The 19,356-nt window shown below is 34.8% G+C and overlaps 1 protein-coding gene across 1 annotated transcript in view; it reads right to left on the reverse strand.

Moving 5' to 3' along the window:
• CTNNA1 (catenin alpha 1) overlaps positions 1–19,356 on the reverse strand; it is a 170,356-nt gene that overhangs the window by 86,864 nt on the left and 64,136 nt on the right. Inside the window, exon 7 of the mRNA XM_044664563.1 lies at positions 18,221–18,424. Coding sequence (XP_044520498.1) covers positions 18,221–18,424 — 204 coding nt within the window. The remainder of the gene's footprint in view (positions 1–18,220; positions 18,425–19,356) is intronic.

Here is a 19,356-nt window from a genome sequence, read left to right on the forward strand (position 1 = left end):
AAAAAAAAAAAAAAAAAAAAAAAAAAAAAAAAAAAAAAAAGCAGCAGCATTTGACTGGAGAAAACTCATATACACCAACACCAGTAGCCAAACTTCATCCATAGACAGTAAAAACATTCATTTTCATTGACTTGGAACAGGTTTTTTGTTTTTGTTTTTTTAAAGCAAAAACTACAAAATTCCTGAGGTACTGTAAAACAAATGTTTTTGCTAGCTTCCTAAGATAAGGGGGGATTGGGAGATTGGAAGTGGGAAGACTAGAGTAAAGGGGGGAGTTAGAGTAAAGGGGGGAGACCAGCAAGATAATAAAGATAAACAAATTACAGGGCCCCAAATGCCAAAGATTACTTCAGCATCCCCCTTTGGTCAACCATCACAGAATAATAAAAGCCAGAAGGAACTTTAGAAATTCAGTCCAAGCTACTCATTTTATTCTTCCAAGTGAGTTCTAGCAATTGTAATTTCGGCTGTCATCAATAGTGACTAGGTATTTTCAAAGTCAAAGAAATGCCTGACCAAAAAAGTATAAGTTACATAAAAAATCTCAAGACATTTCAAGATTAAATTTGTTTTGTATTTTCCAGTGGTGCTATTAATATTCTCTGTGAATTTCTGAGGGGTTTTATGCAGCCAAAGTAGATATGTGCATTGTTAAATATACACCTAAGCAAATATAAAGTAATTTCTGTGGCAGGTTAAGTAAGGCCAAATGCCAAGGAAAGACTGGACTCATTACGTTTGTTAGTACTGTTCATGGCCACTAAGTAAACCCTTAACTAGCCATACTGAATATTGCAGACATTGCAGACTATTGCAGGCAAGAATATGCCCTTAGTTACCATATCTAGAAAAACCATTCTCAGGACATACACCAAATACAAATACCTTTGTCTTTGAAGGATAGTTTTATTATATATATACATATATATATATATATGTATATATATAATAAAACTATATATAATAAATATATATATAATAAATAACACACACACACACACACACACACACACACACACACACACACACATATACATACACCACTGTTTTCATTTTCATTAAATATTCTTTGGACAGAAAGGAAGGGCAGAGAAATGTCACCCAAACTACTTGCAGAAATTTTCAGCAGCCACACATCAGGCAAACTCACTTAAAATTGTTTACAATTTTTGGGAGTTGCTAGAAGCAATTTTAAAGTCTTTTATCCTATTTTTACCATAGTATCATTTTACAATGATACCAGCTTAGATGAAGTTTTTAATCTCTTTTTTTTATTCCTTTATTCGATTTTCCTTTCCAGAATTTTAGTTTTTCTTTCTCAGGAATTATACTTTCATTTATTTAATTATTCAATTAAGAAAGGTTGTTTAAGAAATATGTATGCTCAGCTTTAAAAAGATGTGAAAGAAATGATGAAAACATACACATCAAGATTAAAAGCTCTAGTTTATTAAGGAAAGACAACCAAGCACCCATCTTTCATTAAAGATATCTTCACTCACCAATGTGGTTCCAATGTTGATTTTGACTTGGATAGCAAAGAAATTCACACTTGAATTACATTGAAATACTTATGAAAGACATAAATTTTGCAGATTTGGCTAAAAGCAAAATTCAAAACAAATATTTTTAGGTAAAAACACTGATTTGTGAGGAAAGCTTACACAATTCAAATAATGGAAAAATGTGAAAATTTGACCACAGAGTTCTCAAATCAGAAAATCTTGACACTCTCACAAAAATCTTCACTCATCCCATCTTGGAGAAAATGTCTCTATGTTAAAAGTCCAAGTCTAATAAGTTCTAAGTTGAAAGTTTTACAGATTAGTTATTCTTGCACACCAGTGAAAAAAATTCTAAGGAGTTTGTTGTTTTATCACATGCTAATATATATGAAAATATTGTACTTTAAATAAAAAGTAATGCCATTCTTAGGCCAGTAGCTTTTAATAATTGTCTCTATATTCTTATCACTCATTGATAATATTTAAAATTTCAAAATATGCCTCTTATTTGGGGACATATTCATAAAACATTCATAGATATCATAGTACTTTTAATATACCTTTGGATTGGGGGCCTCAAGATTTGCTATACAGAGTTATTTTTAATAGTAAAGCCCTTATAGGAAAAGCTATATTAATATTCTTCAAATTGGGATCCAAAAGTAGACAGCATTTACTTAGAGAACTAATAGAAAACATGTGATTTCCTGAAAAAACAACAACAACAACAACAACAACAACAACAACAACAACAAACCAGAAAAGAAGAAGTTAAAATCACTTCAGGTGGTTGGTTGGAAAGATACTCTACTAAAGTAATTCAGAACCCCTCAAAGTTGTTCAACTAAATTGGACAGAGTTGAACTACTCAAGATGAGAGGGAAGACTACTATCTGAACTATCAGCTGCTTAAATAAGATGTTCTTATTTGGGTTAAAATGAAGAAAAAGTTCTAAAAGTCTACAGGAACGATGTTTGCAATAAATGTTTGGGAAAAATGTTTTATTAAAGACAACACTGTATCACTCATGTGCCCTTTAACTAATATTAATCATTTATTGTATGAAAGAGTGAGTGTCCTTACCATTAAAAAAAAAAACAGATTCTAAGTGGGCCTAGCCTAAGGCTTTCCTATCAAGGATAGTTAAAAAACAATTCCAACATAAAATACTAGACATAATGATTATATTTCAGGCTTACGAAATTTAGAGGTTTTATTACAATAAAGAACTATCATTAGCTGGTGCCAGAGGTGAGAAAACAATGTCATCCAGTATTAAAAGTCTAAGGGGAAAAATACAGAAAAACAAAGACTCTATATTTAGCATCATGAAAACAGAATTTTCAGGAATAAACAAGACAATGTAGAAGTGGGAAGGAATGCATGGTGGTATGAGATTCAAAGGACCAGGAGTTGTAAGAGGGGAAACATTATTTCTGATGGCTAGAGTCTAACAATGAATGAGGATGAGCTAATTCTATTTACACAGAGTAAAAAATAAAATAAAATACAAGGCTAGAGGAAAGGGCTTGCCCCAAATACCTCATAAATAGTAATAAGTCACAATGACCAAGGCAAAATTCAATAATCAAGTTGGGCAAATAAAGGTTAGCAAATGTACTTGGTTCATAGAACTAAAATTTAAAAACCCTTAAAAACTGAACAAAGTGGATGTTAGGATATTAATGTGTTAGGGTCTCATTTTGATTCCTCAACATTCCCAAAACAAGGACTTATGAATGGGCTTTTGAAACCACTAAGAGTAGTAGTCACCAAATTAAAACTTTGTCATATCAACATGAGCCTCCATAACAGTTTTTGATTCTATTGACTATTAAGCAATTTCGCAGAAAGTATATAATGTTTCTCCCTAAGAATGTTAGTTTCTTAAAGATAGGTATTTTTTTTTGTCTTTGTAGTGTAGAGCCTAGCACATAATAGGCACTTAAATGCTGAGTGAATTAATATGAATGCAAAGAGCAAGTTCAAGTTTAGTATGTGACTACTGTTTGCATCTTATCAATGGATGACATGGCTAGCATACTTATCCTATTTAATTTAACCAACATTTAAAAATTCATACCACTCTAACAGTCCAAAGTTGTCTCTATAACCATATTAGTACTCTGAAGAGATAAAACTGATTAGAACATGAAAGGCAGAAGTTCTTAGCCTGCAGTTTATGAACTTGTTTTTAAATATTCTGCCATTTTCAAAATAATCAGTTTCTTTGGTAATTAAATGTATTTATTATATATATTTAAATAATCATTCCCAAAATCGGGTCTCTAGGTGTCACCAGACTGTCAAAGAGATCAACAATGCAAAAAAGACTCAGACTCTCTGTTCTAGAGTAAATACTATCCATCATACTGCAGTTTTTTTATACCACAAGTCATGGAAGAGTTACTATTTTTAGTAATTAGTATGCATATTCTATTATTCAAAAAGCAAGGCCAGAAACAAGCTATAGCATAGCAATGTAATATAGTTTGCTATACCTAATATTGTCAAGAAAAAAAAGGAAGGCAATAAATATGACTTCCATAAAATGAATGAGAAATCACAAACTACACTGTTGGTTATAAGACTCAAGTAAAAAGCCGGCATCAAAAGCAATAATCAAAGACATCTAAAATTGAGTAGGAAAAAAAAGCAATAAAAATATACTACAGAGCTATCTAGTCCAAGAACTAAATTGGTAGAATTAGAATTGACTCTCAGAGAATACCCTCCCCCATGCCACATGGAATTAACTAAAAAGATGTGAGCCAGACCCAAGCAAAATGTGTATTTTAATCGTAAAGAGAACATATTATGAATCTGGGAATAAGGCCACCAACTTCAGGCTAGACAGCTCAGACAAATGGATAGTAATAAAACAACCCCTGCAACACAGTCAGAAGGGACACACTTGCTAAGCAAAAGGAAATTAATATAGTCTTTACTCATTACTACCAGAATGCACATTAAAAAAAAAAAAAGTCACAACTCTCCAAATTTGACTATAGCTGAAGGGGAGGAAGGTAGAGAGGGAGAGGAAAATGAACTGCTTTCACTCGGCAAAACTGGAAATGGAGCTACCAAAGGCCATTAAAGTCTAGAAAGCAAAAAAAGTGGCTTATTGTTGAAGGTAACAAATATCTGAGCTTTCATTGCCCCATAACCATCCAAAATATTCAAGATGATTACAGTTGATGGCATGCGTGAAGAAGTATTACCATGCTATCTCCTAGGGGAAAAAAATTGTGTGACCAGGGAATGATATAAATATAAACAAACTAGAAATAGCCAACTTTTAGGCCATAGTAAAAGGTTTCCAGAGTAACTAAGCTCTCAAATGAAATAGACTTTTATGACCCAAGAGGAAAGATCAGTTCCATTCCAGCTGGGCATAGGGAAATTTAGGAAAAACACAACAGCAATTTCATTTGTTAACAAGAAGTATGGAATGATAATAATAAGTGTGTTCCTTGCCATCCACATGACTCACAATTTCCTAGATATACTTATCTATGCAATCACTGCCACCCTTAACAGCATAACCTCTATGCCAAACCCATAATATACAAAAATCAATTTTTTGAAATCTATTCTATACATTTCCAACAAAGCTCTGACTCTAGAGCAACATTTTTTTTAAAAACCATTCAATTCTGTAACATAGTAAGGGCTGTGAAGTAAACTATGCACTCCCTCTTTTCCTCCATGGCAGAGTAATAAGACTTTTTTCCAAAGTACTTCCATGGCCAGTTCAATTTGTTCCATTCAGAGGCTATCTACATATTCACAACAAACCTAACTCCATGCCTGAGGCACACCTCAATGATTAAATGTGAAAACAAATGTAAAATTTATTGTACTGAAACAAGGTAACTAATACCACTCAGAACCACCAAGTCAAGGAGCAGTTATTATTTATTACACACTAATCTTAAAAGCTTAAATAAGGCTAGAATATGGAATATCTGAATTTCAAATGTTTAATTGAGAAAATTATGACAAGAAGAATTACCTAGCATTTATTTACAAATTCCATAACTTAAACTAAAATTATTTGCCTAATTCTAGATTACATTTTCTTCCTCTTAACTCCCATATCTACAAATTGAAGAAGCCTATATGAGATTTCTTCTTGCTCTTTAAAAAAAAAACAAACCTCTTTACCTTCTGTCTAAGTATCAGTTCTAAGGCCAAAGAGTGGCAAGGGGTAAGCAACAGGGATTATGTGACTTGCCCTGGGTCATATACCTAAGAAGTGGTTGACCTCCTACTCCAAACCTGGCTCTATCCAACTGAGTTACCGCCTAGCTTTCTGCCCCCTTCCCTTCATGGGATTTCATTGCTGTAATTCTAGGTCAAGGCAGGAGCAAAACTATATGTGATCCCATTGTATAGTCAAACAAGATGCCATAAAAATTGACAACTCATCTCTTTTTATTGTTTCTTGTCTTCAATCCACCATCCCTCCTATCCCAACCAGAGGCCCTTTTTATGGAAATGACAACAAATAAACAGCAAAAACTACTAGATTCTATCTACTATTCAATTCTATGTCTAGGCTTTAAGAATAGTTTTCAAAGGGAAACCTAAAAACCAACATCTTCATGATTTAAATGGATAGCCAAAGAAAGCTGAAAGTTATTGGTTAACAAAATACAAAGTATGGGGAGCTAAAAGGACCAGCTTTGAGGGCAACACACTCTGTGGCATCCTAATTTTTCAACAATGCTTCAGTTCAATATGAAAGACAGCAAAAACAAAGAATATACTATGACACAAAATAGTAAATTATTTTAATAAGCATTTGTATACCTATTTATTGTGTGCTGTATGCTATACTAATTACAGGGGATACAAAGAAAGCTTAAAGATAGTCCCTGTCTTCAAAGAGGGAAAACAACTAAGGACAAACAAGATTCAGTTGGGATAAACTGGAGATAATCAACAGAAAGAAAGCACTACAATTAAGGGGGATCAGAAACATCTGATCAGACCAATCAGCTAAAATGCATTGATGTGTATTGATAAGTGCTCACCTATTAAAATGTTTCCTAAAGTCTGCTTTGTAGAAGCCATTTAAAGATAAATATTTAAACTATATCATAGGAATCAATCTTTCAATAAAGAATAAGGTCCAGTCCAGTATGATCAGGAAGGAATCTTAAATGACTAGCAGATGCTTTAAAGTTTAATGTTAAAAAGCTATTCTAGGGGGTAGCTGGGTGACTCAGTGGATTGAGAGCCAGGCCTAGAGATGGGTGGTCCTAGGTTCAAATCTGGCCACAGACACGACTGAGCTATGTGACCCTGGGCAAGTCACTTGAACCCCCACTGCCTAGCCCTTACCACTCTTTCTGCCTTGGAGCCAATACACAGTATTGACTCCAAGATGGAAAGTAAGGGCCCTAAAAATAAATAAATAAATAAACAAACAAATAAATAAACAAACAAACAAACAAACGAATGAATAAACAAATAAATAAATGAATAAATAAATAAATAAATAAATAAATATGTGAATAAATGAATAAGTGAATGAATGAATGAATAAATGAATAAATGAATGAATGAATGAATGAATAAAGAGCCGTTCTGTAGAGATCTCTTCTAAATACTTCATAAAGCAGTTTAAACACTGTCATAACTTTCTACACATTGTAAAGCTTATCTACAATGATGCAGACTTTTTTCTTCCTCAATTTTTTAACTTTAAAGTAACTCTCAGACAACTTCTTCATAAATGAGACTTTATGACAAAAACATTTATTACCATTATACTCACAAAAAAATTTCTGAGGGGCAGCCTAGCACTGGATAAAGTCAGTCTTGGATACAAGAAGTCCTGGGTTCAAATTTAGCCCTGGGTACTTTCTAGCTGTGTGACATAATCACTTAACTCCAACTGTTTATTTACCCTTCACATTCCTCAGTTTTAGAACCAAAGATAGTATTAGTTCCAAAACAAAAGTTTAAGAGTAAAAAAACAATGAGACTTCTGGGTTACTCTTATTTATGAACAATACATACTAAGATAAAGCAGATGTGTCAAATTCAAATAGAAATAGGGACCACTAATCCATATAGAAAGACCTCTGACTTAATTTTTAAAATATAATGTTACCTACATTTTAGTGTATTTTTATTTATTTTGTTAAATATTTCTCAATAAAATTTAATCTGGCTGACCCACATGTTTGAAAACTCTGAGCTACAAGACAAGCAAATCCTTCCAATATTCCAAACAAGCATGACAAAATCTTTTTTAGAGGGAGGAGTCCTAAACATCTGCAAAACACTTTATAAATATTTCACTACTAATATAATCACTAGAAATAAAATATAGTTAAGAATTACTACAAATAAAATCCTCTCTTCTGGCTTCATTCCCATTTCATATTTTTAAAGGTATGAAAATTTGTTTCAGGTCAAATTAAGATCTATTTGTCAGGGGCAGCTAGACAGTTTAGCAGATTGAGAATCAAGGCTAAAGATGGAAGATCCTGGGTTCAAATATGGCCTCAGACACTTCCTAGCTGTGTGACCCTAGGCAAATCACTCAACCTCCAATTGCCTAGCTCTTACCACTCCTTCTGCCTTGGAACAGTATTGATTTTAAGACAGAAGATAAGGGTTTTTAATTTGAAAAGAAAAGATGTATCTGTCAATGATATGGAGAATTTTAAATATTCTTTCTTCTACCCACTTTAAACACACATACCCTAAAAACTATTGATTCACCGGATATTGAGTTGCCAGAGAAAGTTGAATAGCTTAGATCTGACATTTCCTTTTGGCAGTCTTTAGTTCTTAATGTGTTGCTGTCTAGAGGCTAGATAGAGAGAGCAGATTTTCATTCTTTTTTGCTTTAAAATTCATTTTCTTAATCATAAGGAAATATACCAAAAGGCTAAACCTATCCTTAGAAAGCTGCCAATCTCATCATTTTAAGATTTTAAATGAGTAAGACAATAAAAACACAAATCTGCAGAGCAAATTATTATGAGACTATTTATGCTTATAGGCATATAGGTTATAGGCCTCTTGCTCAGTAACTCAAGAAAATTATAAATTGGAAAGCTGGAAGGAAGAAGATTAAGAAGGTAGTCCATGTTTAGAGTTCCACTTTGTATAATGATTAAGATTTGCCTCCCATTATACAAAAACAAATCTGCTTGTTGTCCAGTATATGCTACTTATTAAATCCTTTCCCTTCACATCACTTTCTCCCTTTCCTGTTTTTTAAAATGCCAAGATATACAGAGAAAATTTTCAAGCTTTATTACCAAATGCTTTGCCTTTCCCCTCCACGCCAATACTTCTCTATATCGTGCAGTCTTTGCACACCTTGACTTTATGTCCAATGAGCTGGTAACTTCCAAATCTAGATATGATCTGAATCTCTCCATAGAATTCCAGTCCTTCTCCCATAAAATCACCTTTCCTCCGAACTTTCCTATTTCTAGGGAAGACAGCTGGAATTTCCAGACAACTAAGAAGTCTCATTCCTCTGGGACACATACCTTGATCTACTTGGACTAAAAATGCTTGGTTTCTCCTCAAATTTTCCCAAAGCACTATTTTCTATAATACTTAGCTTGCATACATACTGTAAACTAAACTAATTTTTTAGAGTTGTATTGCCAGGACTTAGCCCAGTGTCTTGAACTTCATGTTTTTTCAATATTTTCTTAATGCTTTAAGGTCTTTTATCTTAACTATGGAACATAAAGATCAATAAATCATCTCTATCTCTTCCCCTTTAAAGAATTTTTCTAGTAAAAATCTCTTACCAATATTGAAGTAACATTCATTTAATGTAGAATGTGACAAGTTGTCTGACCTTTAACCTTTTTTTAAGTGTGTATATATCTATGTCTATAGCTATATCTAGATGTACAAAAAAACCCTGAAAGAACTGGTGTAGCCAGTTAACTATCTGACATTTAAGCACAATATCAAACCAATGAAAAGGCAAAGAGATACAGCAAAAGAGCATTGGTTCTAGAAATCAAGAGGACACAGTTAAAAAATCCAACCTTTTCAACATGCTTTCTGTGTGATCTTGGGAAAATCACTTAACTTCTCTAGGTCATATAATTCCTTATCTGTAAAGTAAGAGGTTTAGACAAGATGATTTTTCTAGCTCTAAAATTATAATCTCCATGAGGGAGGAGGTGAATTGGTGAGGCTGAAGCATTCCAAGCTGATGAGTAATGACATGGAGGAAGAAAATGGGTTTAAGGAAGACAGCAAATAGTTCAGTTTGGTTATACCATAGAAGAGAATTAGTATAAAACTAGGTTGTCATAGGCTCAGCTCAAGACAAGACCCATTCCCACCAGTTATCCTTTCATTGTTATACAGTGGAAAGGGACTAGGGTTCAAATCCCAGTTCACCTACTTATTCTCTCAATCTTAGTTTATTCATCTATAAACTGAAGAGATTGGATTACATGTGCTATAAAGTCCCTTCCAGCTTTATATTCTTTGACCCTATCATATATAATCTACTAATGTTCTTTCTGTTTTATAGCTATGATTCTATAAATTTGTACAATTCTCATACAAATGTACATAGTATATAAATGACATAAAAACAGCATTAACAGCAAAATGATTAAGAAAATAATTTCTTATTTTGAATTGGTTTTAAAAGAGTACTTCCAAAAAGGGACAGTAATGTATTCATACACTTCGTTACATTGTACCATACTATGAGATAGTTGATCTAACCAAAGATAACCTGTGGATAGAGAGCCAAGACCAGAGACAAGAAGTCCTGAGTTCAAATCTTGCCTCAGATACTTCCCAATTGCCTTAGTACTCTTCTGCCTTGGAACCAATACTTAGTACAGATTTTGAGATAGATGGTAAAGGTTAAAAAAAAACTCAACCACCAAAAAACAAACATTAAAAAAAAAAAAACGTTATATCTAAAATAGTTCACCCAAATTTTTTAGGTTCAAAAAAACAAGGAAGAGGAGATCTTTCAAACTACTCCCAAAGCAAACCATTATGACACAAGAACCTGCTTTCATATATAAATTCTAGGCTGCTTTAGAGAGCTGGATCTTTTAAAAACTTTGTATGCTTGCTGATCTTGACAAAAAAAAAATAAAATTGAAGGCTAGTATCACAGGCAACTTATTTAAAATTAAATGACCAGAAACCTGAATAAAGTTTAATTGACTGGGGGGGAGGGGAACTATTTCATGGATCTCCTCACAAAGTCTGTTTTATGGCTAGGAGAGCTGTTAGTTACAATTTTCATTAAAGCAAGACTGAAGAACATCTAAGGACGAAGGAAATACTTTGCTCTAGTCAGAGAATGGAACCCTGAAAGGTTCTGACCTCTGGTAAAGGTAGTTCTGACATCCAATATTCAACAATTTATAAAATGAGAGCTCTTGGCTTACTGACTTAGAAGAAACATTTCACCTCTTAAACCTTTTTAAAAGTACCAAAGTTGGGGGCAGCTGGGTAGCTCAGTGGATTGAGAGCCATGCCTAGAGACGGGAGGTCCTAGGTTCAAGTCTGGCCTGACACTTCCCAACTGTGTGACCCTGGGCAAGTCATTTGCCCTTACCACTCGTCTGCCTTGGAGCCAATACACACTATTGACTCCCAAGACGGAGGGTAAGGGTTTAAAAAAATAATAATAAAAGTACCAAAGTTAAGAGGTGAAATGAAAAGTAAGAAAATATAAGGATTGGTTTAAAATATAAGAATAGAACTTGTTAAAATTTAAAACTACCCTGTTAAGTATCTAATTATATCTAACTACTGTTTGGAAGATACAAAGTAAGACTAATAAATTTCCAGCTTCACACTACTATCAACTCCCAATTATGAACTTTTAAGATAAAAGAAACCTAGGTTTCATTCAAATATCAATAAAGAAGTTACTATGGTTTTGAACATACACAAAATCCATTCTGTTTCAGCCACATTTAAACATTTAAAACAGAAGTCATAAAACTTATCTCTGTAAACACCTGATTAAATAGTCCAGATTTCTGACAGTCACAGTGAAGTAAAAATCATTTGCCTAGAAATAATAATAGTTAAAAATTACCTTGTAACTTCAAAAAACATGATCACAAATTTTACTTTACTAATTCTGTGCCAGTTGTGTTTCTTTGTGTACCCAAAATAATTTGGATAGTAACTTAAAGTAACAATAAAGGGAATTGAGCCTTATAGATGATGCCTTAGTTTTGAAACTGCCTTTGGAGTTTTTCCTATAATGAAAACCTCATAAGTAGAATTGATGGTGCATCAGAAATTAATCTGAAGTTTAATGATCTGAGACCTTTTTTAAAAGTGCAACTGGAAGACCTGGAGAAGCTAAAAGGGTTAAGGTTTTTGTTTGTTTTTAAAGAAAAAAACTCAGGAGTTTCTAGCTTTTATGTTTCTCTAAGGGGTTAAGAGCATAAAAAATAATAATGAAATAGTCTAAGATCAATTCTGGCATACTAAAACCTATTCATCTGCAGGCCAACATATTGATCATGCTTCTAAGCTATGATCCATCATATTGCCTTCAAAAGACAACTTTACTACTGCTTCATTAAGCATGTACCATTCTAATTAATATGTGAACAAGGCATTTGATGATCATAAAAGGTCATGAACTTTCCTATTAAATATTAGTATTTATAACTGTCAAGCCAGATTGCACAAAATATTTCTGAAACCTACTTGTTTTGAAGTTAAATTGTGGTTTGAATCATTAAGATTTTTTTTTTAATTCACACTTGAGCATGAGTTTGACCATGTGTCAAACACACAGCCCCCTATTTACATTTGAGTTTGATACAACATATTTAGACAATAAAAATGTCCTATCTTCACTGACAAAAGGTAAACTCCTCATATTACAAAGGTGAAAAGTTAATCCTGAATTCACTTAAATATTTCATTTAATGCAAAATTAATATTCAAATATTCCCAACGGCAAATATATGGCCTCTGTTCTCTAGGAACTCTTATAAAAGCACCTGAAAATATACCTGTCTATTCACAGAAAGAAGCATGACTGAAATGTGTTAGAGGACACACCAGGATTTTAATGAAGTTTAAATTTATACCTAATTCTACAATAAATACAGTTCCTCACATGGTATAGAAAATAGTCAATTATTTATAATTTTTGTAATGTCTGTGCACTATGAAATAGTCCAGGGCAAGGGATCCATTCATTTCCTTGCTCTTTTTCCACACAATGTAACAACACTGGACAACAATCAAAAGCATTTTTATCTGATCTGAATTTATTTGCTTTCAGAATGGAAAAATACTAGCAACCCAAAAATTGAAATGAAGCCTTCCTAATGAAATGTCACATGATAGTTCAGGTTTGGTTCATGCAGGTTGTCTATAATTTTAATGTACCATATATATTTTCTCATTCGTTTTCCAGGGAAATTGTCAAAGACTGGCAACAAATGGCCACTTGGTCTTTTGGTTAGCTACAAGAAGCTCTGCATGTGTGAGTTCATTCACAAAGGTTGACCCTGGTTATTTCTGGTTGAGGAATATCTTTTAACTCCAAAACAATCAACTCTAACCTTTTTCTCAAAGAAAAATATAGTTAAAGACCACAAAATACCTAATCCTCTTTGCCTAATACAGAACTAAAATACTTGTCAAACATGAAGATTAAAAGTTATACATATAAAGCCAAATTCCAGAAACATTCAAGACTCCTAGCTTAAGCCTACTTTTTTTTTTTTTTAAAAACCCCTACCTTCTGTCAGAATCAATATTCTGTGCAGAAGAGTGGTAAGGGCCGGGCAATGGGGAGATAAGATCACACAACTAGGAAGTGTCTGAGGCCAGATTTGAACCTACAACCTCCCATCTCTAGGCTGGGCTCTCAATTCACTGAGCCACCCAGCTGCCCCCTTAAGCCTTCTTTAAGACAAATTCCTTCACTTTCTGCACCTAAGAAAACTAAGGCCTAGAAATATAAAATGAGTTGTCTGTCCTAAGGAACACACCTGATAGTAAGTAAAAGAGCCCAGATTCAAACTCAGATACTTTAATGCTCTCTATAGCTATACCATCAGGCATCTGATTTATACCATAGTTTTTTACCTTTCATACAATTTAAATTTACTTAGGCAGTACAAGTTATTTAATTGCTACTTCAGTGTCACCATGTGCTCAGTATGGTGCACTTGGAGCTGATTCATTACCCCATTATGCTTAGGAAATTTTTTGTCTTTTCTTTAGCATATCCATATTGAAAAGGCTTTTGTACTACTCACCTAAGTTCAAATTTAGCACATCCCTTTGATCCATTTATGTATCACTGTCCTTTGATTCCCTATTTAAGACACCACCAGTACAAGTCATGCTTCAACTTAACCAGTTCTGAAATTTTTAAGCTAAAAATGTGTCCCACTTTCACCAGGGCTTATCAACTGTTTTTTCTACTTGATTTAACTGAGCCGGATTGGCTATAATCACAACATGGCAATGGCTTTAAAAAATTCAATATGCTTCACTAATTTTACAATGTGGTAAAAACAAGTGAAACAAGGAAATATATTCAACTTCACCTGAAGAATATACATTCATAACTCACTGGTGGCATTTACCGGACAAGTTCAACTGAACAAATAAGACGCAGAGAATGTAGAAGGAAAGAATGTAATGAAAGGCCAAAAAAAATTTTTTTAATGAAAAAATGTTGAATATGAATGTTACTTACAATTAAAACTATCTTTCTTTAGAAACTGATTTTAAACAATTTATTCACCTTTTTAATTCATTTTTTTCCTATTTAAAATACTGTTTACTTGTGATTTAACATTAATTAGCATTACATCTAGGAGCAATCTCAGATAACATTTATGTATTTTTCCACAGGACAGAGTTGGTTGCCTCATTCTTTGTGCCAAAGCAAGTCAATAGAGGCATTAGCAGAAGGTGCAAAGAGCTCACTGTTGCATTTAAAAAATACTTAATGCATATTGCATTTCTTTAGATTCTTTGTTTTAAAAAGTTATGAAAAGCATAGAGCATAGTTCAGATTACTATTTCTACATATGTTGTAATACATCATAAATGATGTAGAATATAAACAAAATCCTCAAAAAGAAAGTTAAGCAAAACTGAAAATTTTCACTAATATTAAAAACACTGATTCTAGTAGTTATCTAGAATGTGGTTTCCAGGACTCATTAACTTGACATCTTCACACATATACAATCAAAACAGTACCAGCCCCATAACACACCATAATTAACATGATTTTATTTCATGCCAACACCCTCCAGAAATACTTTGATCTATTTTGCCTACTGGCCATTTGGGGGCCACAATGATCAGTCACTAATTTGTGGTGGCTTTAAGAAGCCAAATATTGATAGAAAAAAAAAATGCTATGTTAAGTTGAGGATTACATTTTTATTTACAATAGAAAGGAAGAAAACAGAAAAGATGAGATGATCCCTAAAAATGAAGTGGTAGTTTCCCCTGATAACATAAACCAATGCCCAGGAGGGTCTGACCCTCTTAAGATGTAAATGCAACCAAGAAAAGAGCTTCTTTTGGCTGAGATGTGACTGGTTTTTTTATGCATATTTTCCATGCCAATTTACAAAATCACCATCTATACTGCATAGTGAATATCAGTCCTCTATCCCTTTTGAAGCTTAACTCCACCAGAGGGGGATCCACCACTTCCTTTCCTCCATTTCTTCTCGTAGTCTGGCTTTTGACCTCACCATTCAATGGTCTTTTCTCAAATCCCCATCCTTCATCCCAGTGAACTGGCATGCTTTCATGTTTTATGACATTGCTTTCTCTTAGCTCTCCTCCCTAACCTGCCTTACAGCTCCTTTTCATTCTCCTTTGATAATCTTCATTCAGGTCACATGTATTCACCAGGGGGTCCTCTCCATGCTCTATCCTGGATCTTTTTTCTCTATACTAGTGATGGTAAACTTTTTTAGAGATGGAATGCCAGGCTGCCCCCGCCCCATTTATCCCATGAGAGAACAAGAGCTCCCATTGGGCTGCTGGGTGGAGGGGTAGAGGAAGTGAGGAATGTCCTCAGCAAGTTGTAATGGTGAGGCACCAGGGATGTTAATTATTATTATTATTAAAAATGTAACCTAAATGGTTTGTGGGTTCACACTGGGTTGAAGGAGAGACAGGACCAACCAGAATAGGGAGACCAGGATTTACTGCCAAGCTTTTAACTGACACAGGAATGGCAGTTGGCCCAACAGTCACTCAGCCACCCTAGGCCAGGGTCTAAGGAACCAGCAGGCAAAGGTAAAAGTTTATGCAGTTTAATTGAGGGAAATACTTAAAACCTAAGGGCAAATCACAGGGGGCAGGGAAGGACTTAACTACACTATCCTATTGACCTAAGCAGGCAGGGCCCAAAGGAAGCAGTACTGAAGTCACAGGGAAAGCTCCTTCAAACCTGGTTCCAGCCAGGTTTGGCAGCTCAGCTATAAGGGCCTGAGGGTGGCTTTGGGGTCTCACAGTAAATCCAAGGATGGTCACAGGATGCCAAGAGCCAACTCCACCAGGTGATCCAAGGTACCCAGGAAGGGAGAGTGAGTTTGAAATTCTGTCCACCAGATCACAAACCACTTCCCCACTTGGTGCTGCTCTGCAGGTCTGTTGTCCACTTGCTGAAAGTCTTCACCTCTCAGGATCTCAGGGAATCTGGATGCAGTTTTTCCCTAATTCTGAGATCTCCCAGGGTTAGCAACAGTTATGTCCCTAACCACTAATGGAGTCTCTCTCGGAGCACAAGCCCCACTTCCTGCTCCTTCATTCCATCTTGGAATTCTCCAGCCCTTCCTGCTACGTCCAACACTATTACTAAATTAATTGTTAAATAACCCTCACAACAAAGTATAAAGAGAGGGAGGGCAGTGGCCCAAACACTCAGCTCCCCTTCAGCTCTGTGAGCCACCCACCTTATTCCCTGTGTGCTCCCAATGGGCTGCTGGGCAGAGGGGGTGGGCGGATGTGAAAAAATGTTATCAGGCTTGGTGGAGAGGGGGAGGGGAGCAGTTTTGCCTCCCTCTGCCCTTCTAGGAAAGAAAGGCTGTGTTCTCACACAAAGCTCTCTGTATGCCATCTTTGGCACCCATGCCATAGGCTCACCATCATTCCTCAATACCATTTGACCTGATGGTGATCTCATTAGCATCATGGTTTTAATTATCATCTTTACACAGATGACTCTCAGATCTACTCGTCCAGCCCTAACCAATCTTCAGTTTTATCACATCCAGTCTTGTCATTTCTATATTGGTAAAATCTCTCCCATAAACCACCTTCTCTTCTCTGACAATATTACCACTCTGGTGCAGACCTCCATGATCTCTCACCTGGCCTATAACAAAAGCCTTTTTGGTTCATTTCTCTGCCCCAAGCTTCCGTAAAACTGTCAAATTGATCTTCCCAGATCTGACCATGTCACACCTCCCTCTCCTCCCCTAATTCGATAAACTCCAGTGATTCCTTATTACCGCCAGATCAAAGCCCTTCATGACCTGGCCCATTCCTACCTTCTTAGACCTTACTCCCCTCCAAGTACCATGTTATCCAATAACACTGGTCTTCAATTCCTGGCTGCATATTTGCTAGATTACCTCATGCTTGGAACATTTTTCTATTTCATCTCCACCTCCTGGTTTTCATGAGGTCTCAGCTAAAGTCCTGCCTTCTACATGAAACTGTTCCCAGTTCTCCTTTCATTTTTGTGTCTTCTTTCTGAGACTATCCACCAATTTATCCTCCCGGTATCTTGTTTGTACATTGTCTCCCGGATTAGATTGTAAGCACCTTCCTTTCTGTCCTCTGTGCATAGCACATAGATAGCACTTAATAAATGTTAACTAATTGTTTCATACTACCATATTTTGATAATGAGGGTTAAGATGCTTTAAAAAAGGTTGGGGGTGGGGTGGGAGGCAGTTAGGTGGTTCAGTGGATTGAGAGTCAGGCCCAGAGATGGGAGGTCCCAGGTTCAAAGCTAGACTCAAGCCATTTCCTAGCTGTGTGACTCTAGGCAAGTCACTTAATCTTCATTGCCTAGCCCTTCCCACTCTTCTGCCTTAAAACTAATATACACTATTGATTTTAAGACAGAAGGTAAGGACGGATAAATGAATAAGTAAATGAATAAGTAAATGAATGAATGAATGAAGAGGAGAAATGACCAAAATAAATAAGGCTGAATATTCTCTTAAGCAAAAAGACTCAGGATCACAAGCTCTATGATGGTGGAATTCTAAGTTTAAAAATATTCTAAATCCAGTCTGATAATTTTCTATTAGAGAAATACTTGAATCAATGCCCTATTCTAATTTTTGTCCATCTGGTTGAAAAGCAATTTCAAAATGACAACTATGAAGAGACAGAAATCTGTATGGCATGCAAATTCTTACACAATTAGATCTAAAACTTATTTTATTATTAAAAGTGGCAGCTTCTCAAATGTTGAATATGATGAAAAAATATAACTCCAAGGAAAATATTTGTATTTTGCAATTATGCTAATAACACCTTAAGTCACCAGCCTAAATAATGAAAATTACTAGGGTTATAAATTTTAGGCAAGAAAAATGTTAAATCCATGAATCACCTGATATTCTGTAGTTATCAATTTGATTAACAAAAGGAATTTTTTAAAGGTATTGAAATCCATAAAACCCTAAAGCCTCATACTTACATTCCCCATGTATTCAGAAAGTAGATCCTGTAAGGCCTGCCGAACTGCATTGCATTCTGCAACGATCCGTTCCCGCCTATCATCACGCGTACAAGATGAATCTGCCATTAGGGCTGCTCCACTGATGATACTCTCCAGGCGCTCCTCCAGAGAAGGCCTGAATCTCTCTTCACTGAAGCTCAGAGGGTCAACAATTATTTGTTTCTGGAAAAGAAAATATTATTATCCATTAACAATATCCCATGACCTTGATTTTTCCAAGATAAAATGTGGAAAACTGACCACAATTCAATAAGCATACCGTTCAAACATATGGAAAGATTTATATTTCATGACAGACTGAAGGTAACATTTCCAGGGCTAATGCCACATAATGATGAGCTATATAGTTCTATTGGCAGTTCATTTTTTCTAAGTACTGCAAACCAACAACTTTGCAAAATTTGGCTTCTACGAAACATATTACAGAAAAAAACAGATGTGAACACGTCAGCTTAAATCAAAATCAAATTACTGAACTCTTGGGTACCTACAAGTCTGTCTGTACAATGTTAACTATTAAAGTAGTCAAATCTAATTACCTCACCCTGAACAAACAAGGAAAGTGGGTTGGTTTTTTTCTTTAACCTGTAAAAATGCTATGGTGTAGATTAAATGTAGCAAATTTGCTATGTGAAATGTTTTTATGTTGACTATGTTTCTCAAATGATCATCCCCCAAATGTCACTGACTCAAAAGGCAAGTTCAGAATAAAATCCATTTATATTCAGATTTAAACTATTGTTGAACTATTCAACAGAAAGTTTTGAAACTGTTGCCAAATCTCAAATATAATGTATTAAAACATCAAAGAATAAGTCCTACCTCTGTGAAGCCTTAGCAGAACAACCAAGCCCACAAATTTCCTCCCTCCTTAGATTTTAACTTTTTATTTATTCCAGACTCCAGAAATCTCATATGTATATATTTCTAATATAGTCTCTAGTTCTATATAATTTGATTTTTAAGTACTTCAAGGGCAAGAAAAATATGGCACAATGAAAATCATGCCTACCATGACACTGTGCAGTTTAAAAAAGTTCTAAGTCCTGTGAGACTACAACTCCCAGGACTCCCTACCACAACTTCCTAAGACA

The sequence above is a fragment of the Gracilinanus agilis genome, chromosome 2, assembly GCF_016433145.1.
Source record: "Gracilinanus agilis isolate LMUSP501 chromosome 2, AgileGrace, whole genome shotgun sequence".
Classification (NCBI taxonomy): Eukaryota; Metazoa; Chordata; class Mammalia; order Didelphimorphia; family Didelphidae; genus Gracilinanus; species Gracilinanus agilis.